Source organism: Martes martes (assembly GCF_963455335.1).
Source record: "Martes martes genome assembly, chromosome: 3".
Taxonomy (NCBI): domain Eukaryota; kingdom Metazoa; phylum Chordata; class Mammalia; order Carnivora; family Mustelidae; genus Martes; species Martes martes.
Window position 1 is genome coordinate 145989971 of NC_137890.1, and position 23745 is coordinate 146013715.

The window sequence follows — 23745 nt, forward strand, 5'->3', positions numbered from 1 at the left end:
TACTGCTGTGCTTTGGTTTTGAAAACGTTTTGAATTTGTAGAATATTAAAGATAATATTTCTTTTACCATGAGGCACAAATTAGAGAATTTTACTAACTGGAATTTAACTTTACCCCTTCTTTATAAAATAAAGCTTCAACGACATTGTATAACTGGTGTAGTAAGAAGAGCGCTGAATTGGTAACAAAGACTTCATACAATAATTAAACTTTATTCGTGCCTAAGAGTTTTGAGGGGTGCTTGGATGACTTACCTTTATCTCAGGTCATGTCTCAGGTCATCTCGGGGCTAGAATGAAGCCCCAGGTCAGGCTCCTCTGCTCAATAGGAAGTCTGCTTCTCCCTCTGCCCCCCCCCACTTGTGTTTTCCCTCTCTCAAATAAAATCCTTAAATTTTTTTTTAAACAGTTGTTTTAAGCCACTTGAACAGTTTTCTAAAATGCCAAATTTCCTTGCTTTCCTAAAAAGAATATACTGAATGTTGCACAGTCTGATGATTTGGAATTAACAATTAAAAATATTAGCATGTTTGGTTGGACAGTGGAGGCCAAACTGCTTGTACATTACCTTGCCAACCAATGTAGTTGTTGGTTGCAGGGTTACGTCTGTGAATCTACACATAACCTATCCGTATACACACAACATCCTCATTAAAACAAATTCAGGGGGTGGGGAGTAACATCTTCAACAAACACCAGTGTTTCTCTGGAAGCAATAAATTGGTAAGTACAATTTTGGAGATGTATCCCTCACTACCAAATCTGTTAGGTTCTTATATTCCATACAACAAGTGATCAAGAGCGTATCAGTAAGAAATAACTTCCTAGAAGATAAAAGTATGTAACACTGGTAAACCCTCCCCACGCCTCCCCCCCCCATTAAAGTATGTCATTGAAAGACTACAGCATATTACAGGATAGTAGTGTAAATAGTTTATTTGCTCATATGTCATGAAAAGACCAGAAAAGTAACGTGAATTGCTTTTTTATAAAACATTTCTAATATTGCTAAGAAGGCAAGCCCATTAATAAACAGAAAAGAACATGCCAACATTATTGTCTACTTGTTGATTAATAAATAGGCAATTATTTTAATACATACTTATTAGCATTAAGCTTTGGAAAGCAGCTGCCTGTCATAAAGGGCCAACTACTTGTGTTATATCATGGTCAAATTGTTTTTTTTTCATCAAATTCAATGTTAACAGACAAAATCTTGGCATGTTCTTTTTAAAGTACACATTTATGAAAATGTGCTAGCAGGTGGCAGTTTTAAAAGTAATTTTTTGTAAATAGGTATGCTAAAGTGAAATGTGGTAACTGATCCCTAAACTGTCCTTGTAGTTAAATATATATTAAAAAAAAACTATAAGTTAAAATAACATTCAGATTGTATAGCACAGGCTGATGCATTTTTAAACAATATTTACAATATTACCCAGAGGCTTAGGTGGGAATTAAAGTGTAAAAACCATAAAAAACTGCACCAATTTTATAGCAAAATATCTGTACATTTAAAAAGAGATCATATAACTACACATTATCCAAGGAAAATGGGACCTTCACCAAGGGGTTCACATAAGCACAACATAAAATAAGAAATTCAGTGGTTAAATACTATACAATAAACTTTACAATTGATATATTGATGTACCAAGAAGTAAGCCAGAAGCAGAGTGTATATTATGTAAAGTACAAATCAGCTTTAGTCCAGTTTTTGACTTTGGAATGGATCAAGTGCCCTGCCAGAGAGGAAGGAAAAATAACAGTGGCTTAGTTGGACATTTAGTCCTATTATGTATCACTTAAGCTTAATCCAAATGTGAATATTTCAAGCAATTTAATTTGCAATTCCCCATAAAGCAATGATGCCAAATATATCTTCTCCAGTTTACAAAAGGAGGGGTGGGGGTGCTGCGATTGTCAGGAGAATAAGGCTAGGTTAGCTACACTACTAGCTAGCGGAAGTAATCTGAAATGCCTGATAGAGCTAGTGAACTTCTCCCTGGCTAGCAAGGCACCAATTTCTGTTCTCAGGATAGGCCCATAATGGTCCTCAGAAATCCTAATACTGATTACTGAGATGTTAATTTTAGTGCTAATAAATACATCTGCATTATTATTATTTTAAAAGCTGCCTCTAGCTGAAGAACACAGTACTGCAAAAAAACTTACACAAATTCGTATGCCATCATACCCTTGCATTCATACTGGTGAACTCTCACGGTGTCCTACCCGAGTAAGCAGTGTAGAATGTAAAATGAGACAGTTGAGTGACCTCTGTGCCACTGCAATGCATCCTGTTTGTACTTGGCTGGGGCTTGGTTATGCACAGGAGCTTATGTGACTTTCCTTCTTCCAGGTTGCAAGCCCTTAAAAATAACAAAGTTGATGGATATGTCTAAAACACAAAAGCAACTTTTTTCCTTAAAAGACAGCTCAGCAAAGGAAACCCACAGCAGTTGCATTCATGTTATTTACAACTTATCAGGAAACCAGGGTGTGCCATCATGGGACAATCACAATGGCAGATAATGAGTGTAATACGAAATTTACATTTTGGTTAAAAAATTGGGTAATACACTGGTGTAAAAAGATACCTAATCAAATCAAACCCTATTGCTTTGATTAATCTGAGCAGGTACTTCCACTTTTAGGCACTTGTTAACAAAGGTTGAAAGGAGAGCCCGTCATTTTTAAATTCCTATGTGTTTGCTAAATCTGAGCCCTTAGAATATTTTATCAATGTTCAAGGTTGCGGTTACATGGTAGCACATAAAGTTCATGTGGAAAGTTTCATTCACGTATACTCTCTACTCATACAGGCAGGTCTCAGGTTCACATGGTTATCTCGGCACCATTAACAGAACGCAGGTTCTGATCATCAAAGCGCCGCCTGACACTTCTCCTCACCGCATCGGCTCGTCTGTATGGTTGGTTTCTAAGATCTGTAAAGAGGAGAATATCAATCAGAGAATTGCAGCCTTTAGTATCATGTGTCTAAGCAAGACAAAGGTCAGCTGGCAGCCAATCAAAGCAGCTTGTGTAGAAGAGTCAGCTAACAGGTCCTTAAAACTCATTGAGTATTTGAGCCAAAGACATGTACTTTGCCCTCAATATTTAAAGCAGGATGTAATACTGATGTGATTCTGGAACTTTTTAGAAAAAATATATAGGAAAGGCAACTGTTCTTGTCACTGGCCAGAGAATCTAGAGAATCTAGGTGGAGTCTTATTTTGAAATGTTTCTTCAATTGGAAAAAGCCTTGGCTTATTTCTGTCTTTTTTTTTTTTTTTCTGGAAACCTGAATATCAATAATTGTAATGAATTTTAAACTGCAAAATTAATAAACCAACTGCCCTATCCTATCTTTTCTGGAATTTTAATCACAGGACACTATGCTTATTTTGCAGGCAGAGGTCCCATTATTTGTATTCAGTTAGTATTAGCTGAGGTCTTTTTATTTTGTGAAACACAATGCCCAATCACTAAACAAAAATAATCACTAAATCAAAATAATACTCCATTCCTGTACATTGTCTCCTGCAACCCAGTATTTCCCATTTTTCATTAGAGGGGAGAAGTTGTTTGGGCCTTCCAGCATTCTCCAATTTGTACTGCAAATGCACAGAATGTTTAAAAATGCCTAATATAAAAAAAAACAAAAAACCCTTGTTGAATGAATGACTCAACCACTGCACACTGGTTCAAGCAGGCACTGTTCTAGCAGAATACAGTGGGCTGAACAAAGACATTTTATTCTATGTAAACATTCTTAATATGAAATCATGCTTTCTTAATGAATACTTAAGGTAGGCAGCCTAGCCAGCAGGTAAGCTGCTTCTGACTGGGTCAGGGTAGGCTGTGTACTCCCCCCCACACCCCACCCCACTGTTTCATTTACTTAGTATTTATTTCCCTTCACATTGTTGACTTCTGTTAGGAAACATTCTATCTTTGAAAGGGGAAACATAAACAACAACAGAATTTTTTATTCCTTTACCTACTCAGTAGCTTGAAAATGGAACCAATGGGCCATATCTGGCCTACAAATGTTTAGATCCCAACTTACACTTTTAAATACAATTTCCTGATCTTTTAATAGATGATATTTAAAAAGAGGGTTTCTGACTTCCCTTGGATAACTGGAGGGTCTGGCAATACTGAGCCCAAATTTTCACATGGCAAAAAGAAATGAGCTGAGTGAGTGCTGAGACCTATGCTCTCAGGTTCAGCATCGTCCCCACCAATCCTGACTCCTTGCAATTAGTCACCCTGCCTCACTCTTTCTAAATTCAAGGGAAGAATAGTTTTTTACATGCCCTAATCCTCTCAAGCTTCTGCTTCTTGCCCAGAATGATAAGGCAAGGTCAGAATTCCACTTTTGGCTAAGGGTATGTGATGACTTGTAGCTCTGTAATTCCTGAGTCTTCTGAATAATTGGGTCTGAAGATCCAAATCTTTCTTCAAAGGCTATATATCATGTTCCCTGGCCAGGACTTGCTCTCAGTTTCTTTAGATCGAAAGGGGTTAACTGATTAACTCAGAGGCCAAGAAAACAGTAAGGGAAGGACAGCCTAGCACCCAAAGCAAGTACAATCATCAGCAAATACCCTTGCCCAAGCCATCACACTTGATAATTTGGAAGCAGGCCACAAAGAGTCCAACAGAGAGGCTCTGCCTCACATCACTGGAATGTGAGGTTACAAAAACTTCTCCCTTGTCAGACTTTCACCAGTATTACCCTCAGCCATAGACTGAAACCACTGATCTGCATACAGAGAGAGGAGGAAGCTAAGTAAAAAGTGATGCTTGCCAGCTCTGTGTATCCTCCACCACCGGTGTGCTAGAAGAAATCCTTACCCTCGAGTGAACATTTGGAAATTTAGTGATATTATTCTTCTTTAAGGCTAAACAGAAAAAAACAAAAACACAAAATGATGGTTAAGTAAAAATGGGATGAAAATGGAAAGCAATTCAACTTAGTGCTTAACATACCCGGCATGTTAGCCAACAGGGGAGGAGAATGGGAGGCCATTAATACAAGAGGTGTTAGATAAAACAAGGGAAAGATCAGAGTGTCTTCCCACCCAGCTCTCTGACCACCCAAATCCAAGCTGCTTTGAAGTTTGGCTCCAGAATGATAGTGTAGCCACAAAACTGACAGGAACATTAGCTGAGCAGATGACAGTATCTAGCCTTGTTAATAAGCACGGGTGGGTAAGTACGCTGCAGAGCAAGCAACAACGCACCACATCCTCTTTGAGACTGTCAGAGACAGAGGAACATACATAACAAGTATAATTCACAGAAAAGTTAATGCCACAAAACAAACATGTAACCTGTTCCATGTCAATCTCAACGTGGGAGTTACATAATAGCTATTTCTAATTAGAGTATGGGCTTCCCTTGTCCCTTTTCTAATCAGCTGAACACTGCAAAGAAGTTTCTTATCTAGCCATCAGGAACCAAGGGCAAGCAGTTAACTTCTTGAAAATACTGGGATTTTTTTTTTTCTAAGAATAGCGGCATTTTCCAATAATAGGTATTTGCTATTAGTATTTCTGGACGCCACCCTCCTAACCAAAAAAGCAGGTCCAGATATCATCTCATCACAAGAGAAATACCCTGGATTTGACATGGAACAGAGTCGCAGTGAAGAAGCGTGAATGAGAGACTATGGGGAGTTCCTAAAGCCTTTGTTTTCACTTTCCACCTCACAGCCCTGCTCCAATGTGGAGCTGCTGGTAACCGAACTTGGGCATGACACCCAGAAGGAAAAGAGGCTGGGTATAACGTTACGGATTGCCTATATCAACGTATACAGACTTCTATGCGCCAAGGGTTCCTCACTTGTACCGTGAGCTCCACACTGTGGGTGATGGCTATAGATGATCTATGACAGTTAAGAAAGACCCAATTTACAACTGTGTGGTTCACAGTTCTTTCTGCAAATCATTTTTCAACTTCTGGGCACTTTGCATTCCTGAGCACTTGCATACAGCTCATTTTATTATCAAAGCATGCTAACTGAATACAGAAAGGAGGCTGGTTTAATATCTGTAAACCTATTAAAACACAGCAAGTGCTCAATAAATGTTAGGTATAGTTAGTTATTGTTATTAATGACTATCATTTTGCACTCAAAGGCACTAGCCCAAAAGCCTTATAACCACTCAGCAGCTGATCCTAGTGCTAATTCTCAAAAGTCATGCCCTATTTACACTATTATTCTAAAAATTTCTACCAGCAATTCTATTATTTCAACTCACACACACTCAGACCACCACAGGCATGTGGATTCACAGACATAGGAAAGTGGCAGTGAGTGAACAGTAATGACAGACGTGCAAAACCATGCAGTGTGAAGGCAACACAAACGACAACATGGCGGAGACGGAGATGCCATGCTAGCAGACATACAGAGGGACGTAAGAGGTCAAAAAATCTGTAGCAACCTTTTAAGAGCATCGGGTGAGAAAGAGTAATAGTTTAGTAATGGTATTCCTCAGTAAGAACAGGTTCGCAGAAAAATCGAGAGCCACGCTTGGCGGTGCGAGCAGTAAAGGGCACAGTCTTCAGCACTGCATTGAAAATGACAGCCAAATAAGACAAACAGAAGAGAGTAAAAAGCCAGGATCTGTCACATTAGTACACGGTTAGTGCTTTGTTAATCATACCTGGAGACGGGGAAAGGCAATGTACACCCAAGTGAGTTCATTAAGTCTAAAACAGTTCTCAGTCTGGGGCTTGGTGGATGGAAAACGGAAAATATTTTAAAGAGAATAAAAACTGTAGGATCTGTAAGCAGATACTCATTCACCTTAACGATGAGCTTAACGATGAGGTCAGGCAAATAGAAAATGTACATTTTGCTCATTTGACAAGACAGGGGTCACCGAGATGGAGAACAGCCTGCTGGAAAAGGAGCTCTTGCTGTTCGAGGCTAGATCCTTCTCTCCCAACAAGTTAATCCTATTGCGGCATTGGGTCAAATAGGTGCTCAGCCCCAAAAGACCTGCTCTTAGTCTTGCTGAGAGCAGAGCAGCTCCCTCAGTGCCAGGGAAACAAAGAGAGGTGCCCAACAATGGGGGATTTTACCTGAGGGGCCATGTGCAAACCAATGCAGAGTGAACGAGGAGGCACGGGCAGGCACGCGCGTACAGACTGTGTGTGCACCATACGCAGACACAGGCATGTTACCAGCCACTTACTTAGCCACTGACAACTGAGACCGCTTTACGCTAGGCCAGAGACTCTTACTGACTTCCTGTTAGTGATCTATGTACCTGTTTTATTTCCTTGGGTCTGAACTGGTGGAAAAAAATGATGGTTTTGGCTTTGGGGATCCCTAATTATGATGGTAAGCTATTCACAAAAAATGAGAAATCAAAATTTTGAGAGTTACATTCCTAAAGAATTAGGACAGCTGGGGACATGTAACTAATGTGTACTTGATGTTAAAAACTTGTTAGTTTTGGAGGTGCGTGACAATGATATCCTGGCTATGTTTGCTTTATTATAGAGTCCTTATCTTTTGAAGACACATACACTGAAATATAACTACATGAAATTGTAGGTCTTAGATTTGCTTCAGAATGACCCCAGAGGTTGGGGGATGGGGAGCAGGTAGAAGTAGACATGTAACAAGACTGGCCATGAGTTGAGAATTGTTAAAAGATGATGGGTATATAGAACTCCTTGGGCTGCTCTCTGTACTTTTGCACTGCGTATTTTTTAAAAATTCTCTACAATAAAAAAGTGGTAAGTATCTTGGAAGCTAAAAAAAACAGTATTCACATGCAACAGACATGAAAGTCACTTGCAGCCAATGCCACAGACAGTGGCTCAAATTATTGTCCCAACCATAAGAGAATGTGGAATCTCTGGAGAATGGATTCAAGCAGCAAGCATTAAGCTACAACTTAATCAGACAAGGACCAAGCTGGGTTAGACACCACTCATTCCTAGCTGAGCAGCCTGAGAAGCCTATTGGCCTATCAGAACGAAAGCTCTAGCTCCTGACTTCCTCTTGTCTTCAGTTACTCTGAATGAGTAAAAAAGGCTTTTAAAGAGCATGCTGGAAAAACCTGCACTGACCGTGGTTAGTACACAACCCTGCATGGGCCTTGTCTGTGGTACTTATTAGTCAGGCAGGTGGGTGGGAGGGGCCACAAGGTAGAAAATGGAGCAGGGAACTAAACCCAAGACAGTGGAAAACCATCAGGAGGAGGAGCCTGGCGAAATCTGTGGGGTTCCAACGATAATGAGGAAAGAGTTCTCAGAGAGTGCTGGGGTTTTCTGACAGGCAGTATACAGGCTACTAGAAATCTACTTTCAACGCTAGCATGGAGTCCTTCCCCATAATTCTGGGTCTGCATCAAGTCACCTGAAGACCTCATAAATACTGAACAAAAGCAGCAAGCTGTGGAAGGGGTCCACTATGGGCAGGATCAGTGGGGTCTCTACGGGCCACTAGGAGAAAATATCTTTTACCTGTGATAATGTCTTCAATGGCACCGTCTTTTCCTTCATATACATGTCTGTTATCTTTCACTTGTCGCCTTCTCAATTCTGCAATTAATTCCTGCTGCTGCCTCTTTGATTTGTGGGAAGGAGACTGAGGAGAAAGAAGGATGGCAGAGATGAGTGGGACCAGCTCCCATGGGGGGCTTGAGAAGATCCAAACTGTGTCAGAGCATTCTGTTACCAACAAGCAGCCTCAGCCAAAAACACAAGCAGCCCCATCCCAACATCCTACTCAGAGAAACACTCAGAAAGCTTCTGCGGGGGGGAAAAAAAACTTTCTGGGAAAACCACACGGAACTCCAGCTGGCGGCGGCAGGAAGGCTGGATCGTCCGGCTACAAGAGGCAGCTGGGGACAACCATCCATTTCTCGAGCTTTGGTGCAGAGAATGGGGATGAAGAACACCCTGACCTCCAGCCCTTGTGGCCTGCACCTGTGCTGCTTCCCTCCCGGGAATCCTCCATCCCGTTCCTCGGAGTGAAGCCGGCCAGCCATGGAGGCTGCACCAAGGGCGACCCTGTGAAGCCTTCCCTGGGCCCCCTGCAGGTCCTCATCGGGCGTGGCCTTGCTGTACAGCCACAAGACTTAAGTTCCTGATCTCTGTACGCCCAGAAAAGCTGCACACACCTGTTCTTCGCCTCTTTCTACTGTTTGCAGAACAAAGAATGAACAACAAATCCACAAGCCCCGCTCCCAAGCCCTGGCGGAAAGCCGGCAGGCACGCGTGCAGGTCTGGCGTTCGCCCCCCTTCCCTGCTGGCTCAGACGAGGCCGTCTCAGGCCCCGGCCACGTCTCACCTTTGGATCCTGCTGCTCCATCAGAGCTTCCTGCTCTAGGAGTTTTTCCATGAGGGCTTGTTCCTGCTTTTTCCTCAGCTCATTTTCCTCTTCTGCTTGCTGGGCAAAGTCAAAGGAACCCAAAGATTAGTCAGTGGAAATGACAGCCATCCAGGTATTTTAAAGTCGTTCCTAGGAGAATCTTGGCGAGCCAGGCATCAGCGTGGACGGGAAGGGAAAAGATCTACATTTAGGCTTATCAGGGACTCAGATCCGCGCTTTCCCTGTTGGTCTCTATCACATCTCCTCGAAATCCGGCAATCATGATGTACCTTGTCCAGAAATCCTCTCCTGCGGACCACCCCGCCCCCACTCACGCTGCTTCTCAGCCTATCCCAGAGATGTGGACGGGAACTATCCAGGCAGCTCTGCTCTGGGATTTCCATGTGAGCTTGTTTTGCTTCCAGAACCTGTCCACCTACCTATAGTTCTTCCAAAAGCAAGAGTTCAGATTCCTCTCCTTCTGCCCATTGTTAGGGGAAAACCTCCATTCCCTTGCCTCTTATTTCCTCCAGGCGGTCTCAACCCACAGCTCACTCCTTCCCAAGGGCCACAGAGTGACTAGTCTGACAAGTTTGGGACAGGAAGTCAAGACAGGCTCACCTCTGCTCAGCCCTCTTGCACATTCTCTGCTTTGAAGCCAGCCTCCCTAAAGAGACGTCTAACGGTCTCGCTGTGAAGCGTTAGAGTCAGTTATCTAGTTTAGGGCTGAGGTAGAAGCTCACAGACACGCACCACACCCTCCAGTCCAGCTATTATCAGGAATAAAGTTTACATTTTGGACCCCTTTACTTCCGTCTCAAGTTACATTCTGGTTCAGACTTGGGAAGCGAAAGGAGGGATGACATCCTACAACCCCGGTGTCTGCCCAAAAGGTCCCCAGGCCACTGTTAGCCTGGGAGTCATTCATTGTGCAGTATCTATGGCCAGTAAAACACCCCACACCGCCACTGCCTGATGGAGACCCCTCGGAGCCCGCTAACAGGACACAGGGTGAAACGACAATGTGGAAGGGGCTCACTGACAGGCTCTGACCTGTGCCATCCCACACAGATCACCAAGGAACTTCGCTTTTTCCTTTGCTATACCCCTGCTGAAGTATTGGGCTTTGGGACCAACCAGACCCTCTTCCCAATTCATATTCTACAATTTAAAAATAGCCCATATTTTTCTCTACAGACCTCAGACTCACAATTTTTTCTGTGAAGAAATGTGGTCCCAGCACATAACAAGAATCACTGTGAGTCATGTCTGCAGGACACAGGCATTACCAGCCAGTGAACCCCGAGCTCCATGGTTAGCAGCGGCTGGGGACCAGAGACCACCTCCAGTGTCCTACACACGGTCTCTGTCCTGTGTTTGGGTTCAGCCTCCCTTCCCCTTCTGCAAACAGCTTGTGACATCACTGCCACACAAAGCCATGCTGATAGATAAAGAATGTAACCTTCTGAATTTCAGGAAAAGGCCAAAGGACGATCCTGGAGCTAGAGAAGTGACCCACTATATCCAAGAGGTTGTTTCTCAAAAATGTAGATGACCTGGGGCACCTGGGTGGCTCCCCAGCATCTGCCTTCGGCTCAGGTTATGATCCCAGGGTCCGGGGATTGAGCCCCACATCAGGCTCCCTGCACAGTGGGAGTCTGCTTCTCCTCCTCCCTCTTCCCCCCAAACCCCTTCACGTTCTCTCCCTCAAAGTAAATAGAATCTCAAAAAACAAAAAAAAAAAAAAAAGCCTCATGCCTCCTCCCCTATAATCACACTCCTCCTTCCTCCACCAACATTACTGAGGTTTTATTTAGACAACCTTGGAGAGTACAGCCTGCAATGTCTCCTAAGGGCACTAACAGCCCCTAACAACCACCTCCCCCCACCCCCCCACTTATTCTTTCTCAAGGAACAAATTCTTCCAACACATGCCTCTTTGGGTCACATGCTTTTTCAAGACCATAGCTCTGGATTGTATCAAACAGGCTATTTAAAGGAAAGGCCACTGTCGGTCCAGATGAGGAAACAGACAGCAAGCATTCTTCCTAGCACCATCTTTCAGTCCACGCCAGAGAAATATTGGTCTAGATGACCAAATGGCTTGGGCAGGACACGCACGAGCAGGATGTCCCTGACCTCAGCTATAGTACCCTTGCCACAGACCAGAGGCCACTCCTTTCACCTGTCCAACAACCGCATGGGAAGCCTGGACTTTCTAAGTCCTTCACCCTGCCCACACAAGGGTGAACAGTCAGTGAGGAAGGGATGGTCCTGGAGTGTCTTCTCTGCCCCAAAGGGCAACCAAGAGCTTTTGTCTTTAGGCTGAACCGCAGGCCTGGCTGGCTGGAGACAGGGAGCTTGGTGGGCTGAGGGCCCCAGGAACATGCAGCCCCCATAGGACTGGAGACTGTTTGGACTCACACTGACCTCCCAGATCTGCTGCCTGAAGGAACACGGGAGGCTGCCACACAGCAGCAGAGACCAGAGACCAGACGCAGCTCTGGGAGGACACCCCCTTGACGAACAGCACCAAGGAAGGCTTGAAAGGACCCCACACTCCTATTTACCTTATAGGCTTTCACAAACCGGACAAAGACGGGAAAGAAGACAGAGGGTGGAGTCGTCTTGGGGTTTTCTCCAAAATACTTCACCACATCATCAAAAGCATCCTGTAAAGAAGCAAACTCCTCAAGTTTCATAAAGTCCAGCAGTGAACCTGACCCCCGGGGGAAGAGCAGCAGGGGGGATCCAGCCACTGCCACAGTATTCCTGTAGCCCCCTCACACCCCCACGACCCTCTGGGGTCTCCTGTGTCCTCTGAACGCTGAGGCAAAGGTAAGCAGAAGGCAACTGTGCCACACGGGATTCGTCTCTGGGACCAACTGTGTTTCTACATAAGGTCTCTCTGTCTCTCTTTCTCTGTCTCTCTCTCTCTCTCTGTCTCTCTCTCTCTCTCTCACACACACACACACACACACACACACACACACACACACACAAGGAACTACCCCTCTCAAGAGCTTCCTAAGGCCATGGAAGACAAGGGTTAGAAGGGATCTCAAAAGTCACTCCAACTCCGATCCCCGCTGGCTGCTTCAATGCTCCTTACAGTGTCCCCACCGCAGGGACACTCACGTCTCTGCTTCAACGCTTTCCTGGCACAGGACAGCCTCGTTTGTGAGCCATCCCACCCCATCTGCATTGAGTCCCCACCACACTCTGCCTTCCCTTCTGTGATGGCATGCAGTCCATTTGGGCTATTTTTCAAGGCTGTAAACTTAACCCCCGGTGTAGCATGAGATGTCGAGGTCAAGGCCCACATAAACCCAACATGCTGGGAAGGAAAAGTGCTTCGTGAAGCACAGGAACGACACACGCTGGCAGAAATGAATCCTGGCCTCATGCAGAGGGAGCCTAGGAGTGAGAAGGGAGGGGCAAGAGAGAGGGAGAACCTCTACAGAACAGGGTGAAGACTCCAAATCAGAAGAGGACAGTGACCAGAACAGGGACAGTATTCAGAAAGAGCTCACCCAAGGGAGTCATTAGCTAAAGAAGAGATCCACCCTCAGCAGACAGAGGGCAATGTTCCCACAGAGCCAGGCCAGCACCCAAGTGGGTTTAAGGGATCCAAACATGTCCCTGTGCATGTCCAGGGCACCGATACTTACCTGTGCAATCTTGGCATCATCCTGCAGCTTCTTCAGCTTCCCCTCATTGTTGAGGATGAACTCCTTCAGCAGCGTGTTGTGATCGTGCATGGTGTACTCCCTCTTGGTTAAGTCCATGCCCCTCTGGAGCTCCTTGACGTCCAGTAAAACATTCTCGAGGGAGACTGAAGCAGAGACAGCAATGTCCCCGTGAATGTCAAAACCACAGCAAGTCTGGATGGTATGCCCAGTTCTCAGTGGATTCCTAGGGTCACTAGACCCTAGGGCCTTAGAGCCTTAGATCTTTTGGAGCAGAGACCTTACCATATGAATAATTTACTAGTGCTCGCTACCCTGCACTGCATTAGTTTCCATATATGCACTAATTCACTTGCACCATTAGCCCAATTTGCCAACAACAACAAAAAGCAGCATAAACAGGTTACGTGGCCTGCCCTACATCGTACAGCTAGAAGGTGGCCAAAATGGAGTTCAGAGAACAACTATGGACCCCACATCCTGAGACTATACCCAACTACCCCATTTCTCTTACGGGAGAGGAGAACCTATTGGTCTGTGGGGCTCAGAGACTCCTTAACTGTGTGGCGACCCAAGATCTGATCCTCCTACACTCCGACCTCATTTACATTCCCGTGGCTCTCCAGCAGGGGGCAGCATTGAGATGTCCAAGTTGAGTACCATTGCCCACCAGAAACCAAGCAACCCGGGACAGCCTCTTTTCGTCAAAGAGGCCTTCCCTGCTTCCAAAGGGTTTCTCAGCACCAACCTTTTCATCTCCTGTGTGGCCACCCTCCCGGAGCAGGTACCTTCCTGGTACCTTCTGGGCCCTCCCTCTAGCCCCCTGCAGCCCAACTCAGCTCTGCAAGTGGATGAATTCCATGAGGCAGTCAGGTTTTTCCCTTGCTAGAGTCACAGTCTCACTCAACTTCGACTCCTCAGTGCTTAGGACAGTACACCGCAGGGACTCCGAAAGGCTCACTGGATTGGCAAAGGAGTGACTGGACAAAGGAGTGAGGGTATAAAGATTCCATGTCAGTTTACCTGGCAGCCAGAGAACAACTCGGCCAGAGAACCTCCGTCTCTCCACCTTCCCTGACTGATTTTTTCCAGCGCTTCTGGGGAATCGTAGTTGGGCCAAACAAAACGGCCAAAACAAAAATTTTTGCTGACACAATTTTGTTAATTGTGATGCTAAAGAATCCCTAATTTAGGCAAAGAGAAACCTGGAAGGAGGAAAATCACTGCCTCCTGAGCCTTGAGCCCTCAGCGGGTCTGTCACAGCTTGCACCTCACAGCCCTTCACAGTCAAAACATCAGTCCGGCTTGCCTCTGTCCCTCCTGCCTGGGCGCCTCCACTAGGGCTCCCTGGACATCTGTCCCCAGTTAGCACGGCATCATCTCTTTCATTCCCTCGCTCGTGTACCTCTGCCCCCCAGCAATTTGCTAGGGCCTACGGGAATTATAATGAAAACTCGATTATATTCATAAATGCACAGGTTGGAATGGACATGCAAACTGTTACAATAAAATCTGAGAAATCTTGTGTGCAGGAGTGGTGTGGCGGCGTGCTCTGTGGTAACAACACAAACGGAGCAGCCATTTACTTTGAGGAAGTCAGAGAAAGCCGTGCCCACAAAGATTCGATTCGCTAAGCCTGAAGTAGGCCCCGGAAATGTGAATTTATAATAAACACCTTGGCTGCTCGGGGTTCAAGATCCTAATGTGAGAATTCCAGTATGTAACCAACTCTGGGGTCAACGTGCATCTGGTTCCTTTTTCTAGCCGAATGGTCTCCGGAGAGGACACGCTACATTAGACACTACACCAAGTGAGAAGATGTGGGCTCTAGTCCTGTTTCTATCATGTTCTACCTCTGTGACCTCAGCAGAGCTATGGAACCTCTGAAAATGTCAGTTTTCTCACCTGTAACTCGGGGATACCATTATGTACCCATTATAGCCCAGCTACCCCAGAATCATTTGATGATTTAAATGAGAAAATCCATAACTGCTATGGCAAAAGAACAGCCCAAAGTACTGATAATTTAGCTCGTGTTCATGCTAAAGGCACAATGCTGGGAATTACCACACCTGAGCAAGTGGGACAGCACAAAATCAAACTCAAGTGTTTCTTGGGGGGTGACTTTCAGATCTTCACTCTCCTGTTTCAACAACAGCAACAGACTAAGGACACTGAAAGGAAGAGGTAAGTGGCCCAAGGTCCAGAGCCCCGACTCTGTACAGAGGACGCAGAGAGGTCTCCCTTGTGTCCCTAGTTGCTACGGCTCCCAGGCGTGGGCAACACCATGACCTACACACCTTGGCCAACAGCTTTGGACTTTCACCTTGCCTTTCAAAGGGGTTCCGAAGACCGGTCAAGCAGGGGATGGCTCGCCTGGGACCCGTGATTAAAGGCACCTGTTCCCCAAGGGTAGCAGGAAGAGCCAAAGCCAAGTACCTGCGGCAGCTTTCTCCACATAGTGAAGCTCGTTATAAAACAGGGACACTTGGTGATATTTCTCTTTTACCACATTTGAAATGTAGTGCAACAGTGTTTGCTTTCGGTCTGTCGACTTTGTATCTAAGAGCTGAAAACAAAAGGAATACGGGTTAGTTAGAGTGAAGGAGGATGGGGAGCTTGTCCCCACCCCTTAACATCCTTCCACTCAGAGTACAGCACCCCAAAGTGGACCAAAAAATCCCCCCATGGAAGGGTCAAGCCTGGGCATGTTCTTCACTAAACCAGCCCACTTACTTGTAAAGGAGACCACAGGACTTCTCTCCCGGGGTATGTACGGTGTTGGGGACGATTCCAACACACATCTCCACTCACCTGAAACCACCCCGCCGCACATCGCCACACCACCTCCCCTGGCTAAAAGGTAGGAAGCCCCCAGTTTGAGGGCTTTCCAGAGTGAAGGAGCAGAGGAGTGAGCATGGAACCGGCAGGCGTGCAGGTACTGCCCATAAGGCAGGACTCCCACAGCGCAGTCGGCACGATTCTAGCTCAGCTCGTTCTCCTTCCCCAGCCTCCATGACACACAGCAGCTGGGCTTGCCACACATGCCCCTCTCGAGCTAGAACTGGGACTCAATTGGACACTCCCTACCAAACAGCCGTGTCTCCCTAGGGCTCGGGACTCAGCCCACTGCCCAACCTCCTCATGCGGAAGCCACGTTAGCCCCACACAGCCTTGGAGGAGAGGATTCCACAGAGGATTTTCTCTAGACCTGTCCATCTAAATCAGATGACTGAAAAGCTGCACACTCTTTTCCATCCAGAAATATAATATTTTATATATATATATGAATGACATATATGTATTGAGAATATATACATGTTTAGAAAAATATATATATATTGAGAAAATACAGAAAAGTAAAAAGAAGCACTTTGAAAAAAAAATCCCTAATTCTGTCCAACCTCTCTGTTAATATCTTAACCTACTTCCATTCAGTTTTTTCCTACATATTTTACTTGGATGAACTCAATCAGTCCATGCAATTTACACCCTTTTTCAGAGACAAAATTATCCATTCCTATGAAAATTCTTCACAAACATTCTAAGAGTTAAAGAACAGTTTATCATATTAACTATTATTATCATTAATAATTTCCCAAAATGTTGGATCTTCATATTGCTGTTTATTACCCGCAATTATAAAATAAAGCATTCATAATTCAGATTCCTGAGGAAAGAGTCCCAGATATGGAAACACGGGGTCAAAGGGCATGAGGATTTTTAAGGTTCTAAGTGCTCGCTGCCAAATGATGTTCCAGAAAATTTATACCAATTGATCCTCCAACTAGCCGACGATCTTCATCACAACATCGTACCCCCATTTCCCAGAGCGGACTCTGGGACTTGGTCTCTGCCAACTGTTTTGTCCTTTATAGAGCTCTTGTATTTCTTTTAGTTCACTCACCAGATCTAAGCTCTGAAGTTTAAATCCATAAACTGCTCCTCGTTTACTGCTATTCATATAGTTTCCAAGGGCCAAGATGATCTGCAAAAAAAGAGAGAGAGAGAGAGAGAGAGAGAGAAGGAGGCCCATCAGTAGAGCATCCCAGGCCAAGGAATTCGGCTGACAAGTCAGCTCTTCCCTACACGTATATGAGGAAAACTTCACTTGCCTCCAGAATTTTCTTGAGTTTTTGGGACGACTTTATAGAAACAGATGCTGCTATAATTGAGTGCAGTTGCTAGATTCCATTCAAAGGAAGGATGGGGAGGGGAGAGAAAAAAAGAGACACGTTAAAAATAAGAAACTCTAATTAGAAACTGAAATTTAACACAGAAGAAACACACCTGCATTTAGATTAAAGCTTTAATGTTAAGATTCTATTTTTCCTCAACGTAACAAATTTATGTTGTCTTGCTAGGGTCTTAGGCGACCGTATCTTCACATTCAAGCTCTTTTCTTAAAGTATTTGAAATGAGAAGAAATGTCAGAACTTGCTCATCACAAAATCTGTGACTGATGGGACTCAGAGCTTGGAGTCAACACCATTTTCTAGCAGAACTCAATCCCCTGCCCACTACCTCAAACCATGTAAGACAATGCATTTTTAAACCAATGGAGCTGTCCAGGAATGAAAACAAAAGAGCAAAGGAATATGATCACCCTCCAGAAGTCCTGAGAACATGTTGTGAACAGACACGCTACTGTAATCAGTAATTAACAAAAGTGTATTTAGAAACAGAACTGGGAAAGAACTATTTATGATATTTATGTTTACAACATTCATAAGTCTGTATCAGATTAACACAAAGAAACAAGAGATGGTTGGCTACTATTCAGGAAAAAGACTCCTATGGTAAATTTATAATGCTCCCAATTGAAGCCAATAAGTCTGTTCATTAAAGATACAGGATCATTTTTAAAAATGAAAGTAACATTTTCAGTCTTGCCAACCCAGTCAGTCAGAGGACCAGTGTCTTCGGGAGGGGAACAAGTTTGAGAAAATGATTTTCCCAGTCCCATGTATTGAAGTGGAAACCCAGAGGGCATCCATAGACACAGTAAATGGCATTCTATGGAGGAGAATAGCAACATGGAAAATGGAAATTCACCATTTTCACATTCAGTTGGCATACACAATGTGAAAAAAAAATGGCCAAAATAAAAACGCAATCTAGAAAGTTCTGGGAAGGAGTCTTTACAGCCCACGGTGTGAAGTACAATTTTGGAAGAAACTAAAAAAGAAAAAAATGATTCCAAATGTCTTTGGACCCCCTCCCCTGCCAGAGCTGGTCCACTCACAGGAGTCAGCATCTGAATGCTTTCCGCAAAGTTCCCAATGAAGGCCATGATGGTCATCTTCTGCATGAGTCTCTCAATTTTACTGAACTGCATCATGAACCGGTCTTCATCTGACAAGTTCTCCAGGGGCTTCCTTTCCCGCTCATAGAGCCGAAACACTTTCACCTCGTTCTCAGTTGGCAAGAACCTCATCAAACATTCTACAAAGTCTACAGGCAATGTCTTCAAGTCAAATCTGAAGACAGATGTGGACATGTCAGTGTTAGAGAGAAAACCTCCTACCCGTTCAACCACACCACCATTTGGTCTGCTCATCAACCACCATCACAATGAACTGATGGTGTCTACAGCTGAACGGTGAAGATACCACTTGTACTGGCTCCTGACCGCCCAACGAGCAGCTTCGGCGGTCCTTTCTGAGAACCCAGACCTTATCACAACAGCCATACTTGGTTTTTAACCTAGTACTACAGTTCTAAGTCTCCAGAAATCAACAGTAAATGACAGGAAGAACGAGAAGGAAGGCTGAAGCAACTGATGGTTAAGGGGTTCAAGGACACAGTTCTTAAGGCATATGAAGTACTGCTAATTAGGGACACTGATATTACACACACAATTACAGACTACCTGGTAAATTCTAATATTTTTCAATTAAACCAACAGCCTGGGCTATTTTCTCTACATCAGAAAATAAATGTATCCAAATGCCTGTACTAAATGGATGTTTTGGCTTAAATGAATACATCCCTTGAAGGAGTATCAGGTCTTTTTCTGGCTATATGCTCAATTTGAACAAACAGAATATTTGCCACAATCTCTGTTATCTTCCCTGGACAATCTTTGTCCAGCAAAAATAACAGAATTACATCTAATCATCATGATGAATATAGCATATATAGATTAAAATCCAGAATGCCTATTATGTTTCAACATCAGACATCAGAAAAGAATATAGGATACACTGGACTATTAGATTTTGATCCCGACTGAGGACACAAAATTGGAACAAATGATTTCTGAGGGTCATACAGTCCCCTAAGAATCTTTTACCAAAATTTACAAAATTTAAATTTACCAGTTTAAAATGGATTCATTCCTAACACACCTAAAATATTTGTTCCTTGTCATATTTGAAAGTCATCATGGCCACAAGAAGGGCAGAAAGATTCCTCTCATAGAAAAGTAAATAAAACAAATGCTTCTCTGCAGTTCAGGGATAAGAAAAGAACTGAACTTTAAAATTTCCCAAAAGCTACCAAGAGAAACAAGAATCACATTCCTATTGTAATGAATTAAAATATGCATCTGTATCACATTTGCATCTGGCATTGAATTGTATCATTCCACAAATGCCATCAAATCTGCATTCAACGAATCAAGAGAAAATTCAGAGACTCCAGAGCAAACAGACAGTCTCTCCTTTTTCTTAGCATCCGTAATTCTCCACTCCTCATAGGTATGAGTTGCTGGAAAGCAAACCCAGTTAACAATGTTAACAAAGTTAACAAATGATGTCACAATCCAGTTGTTACTCTTCTAAAATAGTTTTCACTCAAGTACAGCACTCCCAAGGGTGATTTCTGGCCTGCCTCCTTAGTGCTAGCATTCCATTCAACTCTGAGATCACACATACATAACAAAGGGAAACTTCGGTATGTGGACATCAAGAATTGTTCCATCTTGCCCTACTATTGAGATATTTCTGTTATCTACAAATCATAACTTCCTTATTTTTATTTTTACCCTAAATTCACTAGATTGAATGTTCCAGAATGTCCTGAACTTACACATGGATAGCTTTACATATCTCATCAGCGGTCTTTCCAGCTTTCCTTAAAGTTATGGCAAGATTTTTGGCCCTATTTGCTTCTAGTAATGTCACTTTGTTGGATCCCTTCTGTGTTATCTTCTGTTTGCTTGAAGACAGATCAATGGCAGGACCTTGGGCTTTCGTCTTAAATATTTCTTCAAATTCATCCACATTTAAATCCTGGAGTAGAGAGGGATGAAATAGGCAAACCGGATTACACTTAAAAATTAAGTGGGAAACCATTCTGACAATTTCTTAAGCATCAAAGAACTGACGTTTTCTACTCAATATTGCCTTTGATCATGGCTTACTCTATTTTCCCGCGACACGACTTAGGCCACACATACAGCTACAGACGTCTCAACTAGAGAACTGATCCCATCTGGCCAACTCAACGGCTCTTCACTAGTTACCTTGCAGGGCCGGCCACCACGGACTAGAACTATTTATCAAACCAGACTGTGTGATTACTGAGTTCTTATTCAGAGAGTTCAATAAAGGGTTTTTTATGCCCTTTTATAAATGAAGGGCAGGGCTCATGTCAGATAGATATTTTGTGGCATTCACTGAAGAGAATCACAACCACTCCATGGTAACATAACCTCTTAAACGCAGTTTTGAAACCACCTTGCGAAACAGTGTCCAATTTCATTCTCTAATATAAAAATCCTTGTCTTCTTTACATCAAGGCATTTAAAACACTAGCATTGTATCACCGAACCCTCCAGGTTAGCAGGGCACCCATTTCAGCTTTGCTGCCCAGAGAGCCCTCCCTGTCTCTAACCCACGAGAAAGATACCTCCAGAATCCGCTCGTCATCAATCTCGTTGAAGACCGTGCCATTGATCTGATTTGGCTTCAGGGCAACCCAGTTAAAAACTGGCATTCTGAATTTCGTCTTGATTGGCTTCTTTATTTTCACAGCTACAGAAGTCAGAGAGGTTGAAATTAAGACTCCACCAAAACCCCACGATCCTCAAGGACAATCAGGGAACAGTCCTTGCAGATGACAGTTTAACACTGGAGGAACACAGGCAAGAGGCGCCCGAGTGTTTATAAGCACAAAAAACACCACACCTGGCTTTGGCTAGAGCAATTTGAGGGCATCATTTGGTTGACCGATGCAACATGATGGTAAAGTTGTCTAACAGCCAGGGGTTGATTTTTTTTTTTTTTTAATGTAGACAAATGGATTACTGCAGTACACTCGACAATGTTAGGACAATGCTTAAGACAAAGTATTGGGGAGCAAAAATGATTAATGTTATTAGACAGCAGGGAGAACACATGCTCTGGGACACTAGTGAGTGTGAGTCAGACTGTGAAATCCTATATTCTTGGTTCTAGAACTCATATTTCCAAACCAATCTTTAAAGATGATCAGAGACTGCAGGCAGCGGCTATCTGCACCACCAGGAATGTAACATCAAGAAGGCCGGCTTTCTGTTGCAGCAACACATTCTCATGGACCATTTTGACAAGGGGGATTATACTGACCCTGAGCTATTTCAACCAGGTCAAGGGCCACGAACAGCTCAAAATAGAAAAGATTTAAGATGACAGAAGGGGTACTCAGAAATCAGGATTAGTATTGCTTTTTAAGAATGGCCACGGTCCTTTCCCTGTTTCTTTAAAGAGCAAGTTCTCCCCAGGAGTCAGCTACATGTGACTAGAAGGCATCCATGAACCCATGAAAAAACACAGAAAACCTCTTAATGGAGAAGAAGGGATATCTATCTTTGAGGGGTCAGGTGAGGAACTGTCAACTCCTCTTACTGCAGGGAAATGAGCTTAAAAAAAAAAAAAAAAAGGAAATTCATTAAAAATTCCATGAATTCATTACACATCATAAAGAAGTCTCCCCAAACCATCGACATACACACATGTGTGTCTATATATGCATGTATGTACAGTGTGTGCACGTATATACATATACATATACATATACATACATACATATTTTTTTTTTTTCTTAAGTCTGTCCTGGGCTGCCACCACGTTACTTGGGAGCTCCACTATTTGCCATCATTAGCGTACTGCCATCAGCAAGGGAGGGAGAAGGACAGTACAGAACAAAATAAACCCAACGCACACTGGGCTTTTCCCTGGCTGCCTGCCATTCCTCCAGAGTTATGAAGGCCACAGACACAGCAGGAACGTCATCTGATAAATCCACACAAAAGCATGCAGGAACACAGAAACATAGCTTTTGCCAAACCAGGCCTTTCTACCACCATGACCCCGTAGGCCCCACCACCCGACAGTGTTGGACTGCTCACCGCACTTCATTTTGGTCTACACTGCCCAGGAAAAACCGTGTCCTCTGTGGAACAAAGGAAGAGACCCTCCTCCAGCCTGGCATATGGAGGGAGAAGGGGGAGCAGGAGAGAAGCTGTGCAGGGACACTCCCACAATCTGAGCGGGCGGGTCCATGCCATTTGGTTCTGCCATACATCCATGGACACCATGGGCCCCAGGACACGCGCTGAAAGTTACTCCGTCTGCAGCTACCCTACTCTGAACTCACCAGCAAAATTACGAGTAAACCTGAGATCAGAACACAGTCCAAAAAAAAAAAAAAGTTATCTTTAGGAAGTTGTCTTAACTCCGACTGGGGAATGGGGATTGGGTTATAGCAGAAGGGGCCTACAGGTGACCATGACAGACACTGTGCTCACAGCATTCAGGCTAAAGGAGTGGCTTTGTGTGGGTGGGCATGTGTTCCATAGCGAGAGCCAGAGACCAGTAGGAAGGGCCTGGAAAAGCAGCACCTCGCAGCTTGTCCTTGTTCTGTGGAGCAACTATCCTTTCTCCCCCAGAATAAGTCTAAAATCCTAGAGCTGAGGCCTTAGATTCAGCTATGACCATTAAACTAAGGGGAAAAACAAAACAAAACAAAACAAAAACTCTCTTTTTCTCTCTGGGAGAAAGGAATATGTCCTATGAAAACCAGGCTGCCTGCTTACAGAGCCCTAATCTCTTTTACTAAAATGTGTGGGCAAACCTGGACCCACAGTGAGCCAACAGCAAGACTTCCCGCACATACAAGGTCCAAATGCGATGGTTCAGTGTAAGATGGGAGTGAAAAGATGTCAAGGCACAGTGTGACCAACAGAAACACACGGCAAACAACACTCAGTGAGGAGCAACCTACAGAAAAGCTTGATTGGCCCATCTTTTGTGGAAGCAGAAAGAGCAAGAAAATACAAAAAAAAAAAAAAAAAATTAGATATGGTTAGAGTCAAGCCACTCAGCAGTTCACGCACTCTTAGCAGAGAATTTCATGCTTCTTGGACACATTTCACAAAGCAGCACAGAGCCAAAAATTCATTTCCATTCGAGCCTGCCTTGAAGACTCACTCACTATCCTGTTTTAAAAAGTAATCCTTCTTAGAAGAGGGGAAAAAATGATTTCATTATCGTGGTCCCAAACAGGCATATTGAACTGTGCTATGTATTCCATAAGATACGAGCCATGTTTTAACAAAAAATCATCGGCCAAGTACAAATTCTCATTGTGAACTTACAACGCACCTTTTCCCAAAGAGACAGCAAAGGTTACAGACGGCCTGGCCATCCGTCACACATGACCGACACGGGAAATGGGAACCACGCTGCTCTATCACAGATGTGAGGAAGTAAGCCTAACGCTTCAA

General features: G+C 43.9%; 1 protein-coding gene across 2 annotated transcripts in view; it reads right to left on the reverse strand.

Moving 5' to 3' along the window:
• Window positions 1–918: 918 nt before the first annotated feature.
• FMNL2 (formin like 2) overlaps window positions 919–23745 on the reverse strand; it is a 313130-nt gene continuing 290303 nt past the window's right edge. Inside the window, exons 16-27 of one of the 2 annotated variants that reach the window (XM_080799312.1) lie at window positions 20889–21013; window positions 20067–20269; window positions 18280–18514; window positions 17150–17218; window positions 16942–17022; window positions 15474–15603; window positions 13017–13180; window positions 11916–12017; window positions 9325–9423; window positions 8496–8619; window positions 4863–4909; window positions 919–2947 (exon numbers count right to left, since the gene is read on the reverse strand). In XM_080799312.1, coding sequence (XP_080655438.1) covers window positions 2909–2947; window positions 4863–4909; window positions 8496–8619; window positions 9325–9423; window positions 11916–12017; window positions 13017–13180; window positions 15474–15603; window positions 16942–17022; window positions 17150–17218; window positions 18280–18514; window positions 20067–20269; window positions 20889–21013 — 1418 coding nt within the window. In that variant the 3' untranslated portion in view covers window positions 919–2908. The remainder of the gene's footprint in view (window positions 2948–4862; window positions 4910–8495; window positions 8620–9324; window positions 9424–11915; window positions 12018–13016; window positions 13181–15473; window positions 15604–16941; window positions 17023–17149; window positions 17219–18279; window positions 18515–20066; window positions 20270–20888; window positions 21014–23745) is intronic. The other variant, XM_080799313.1, reaches the window with a different exon arrangement.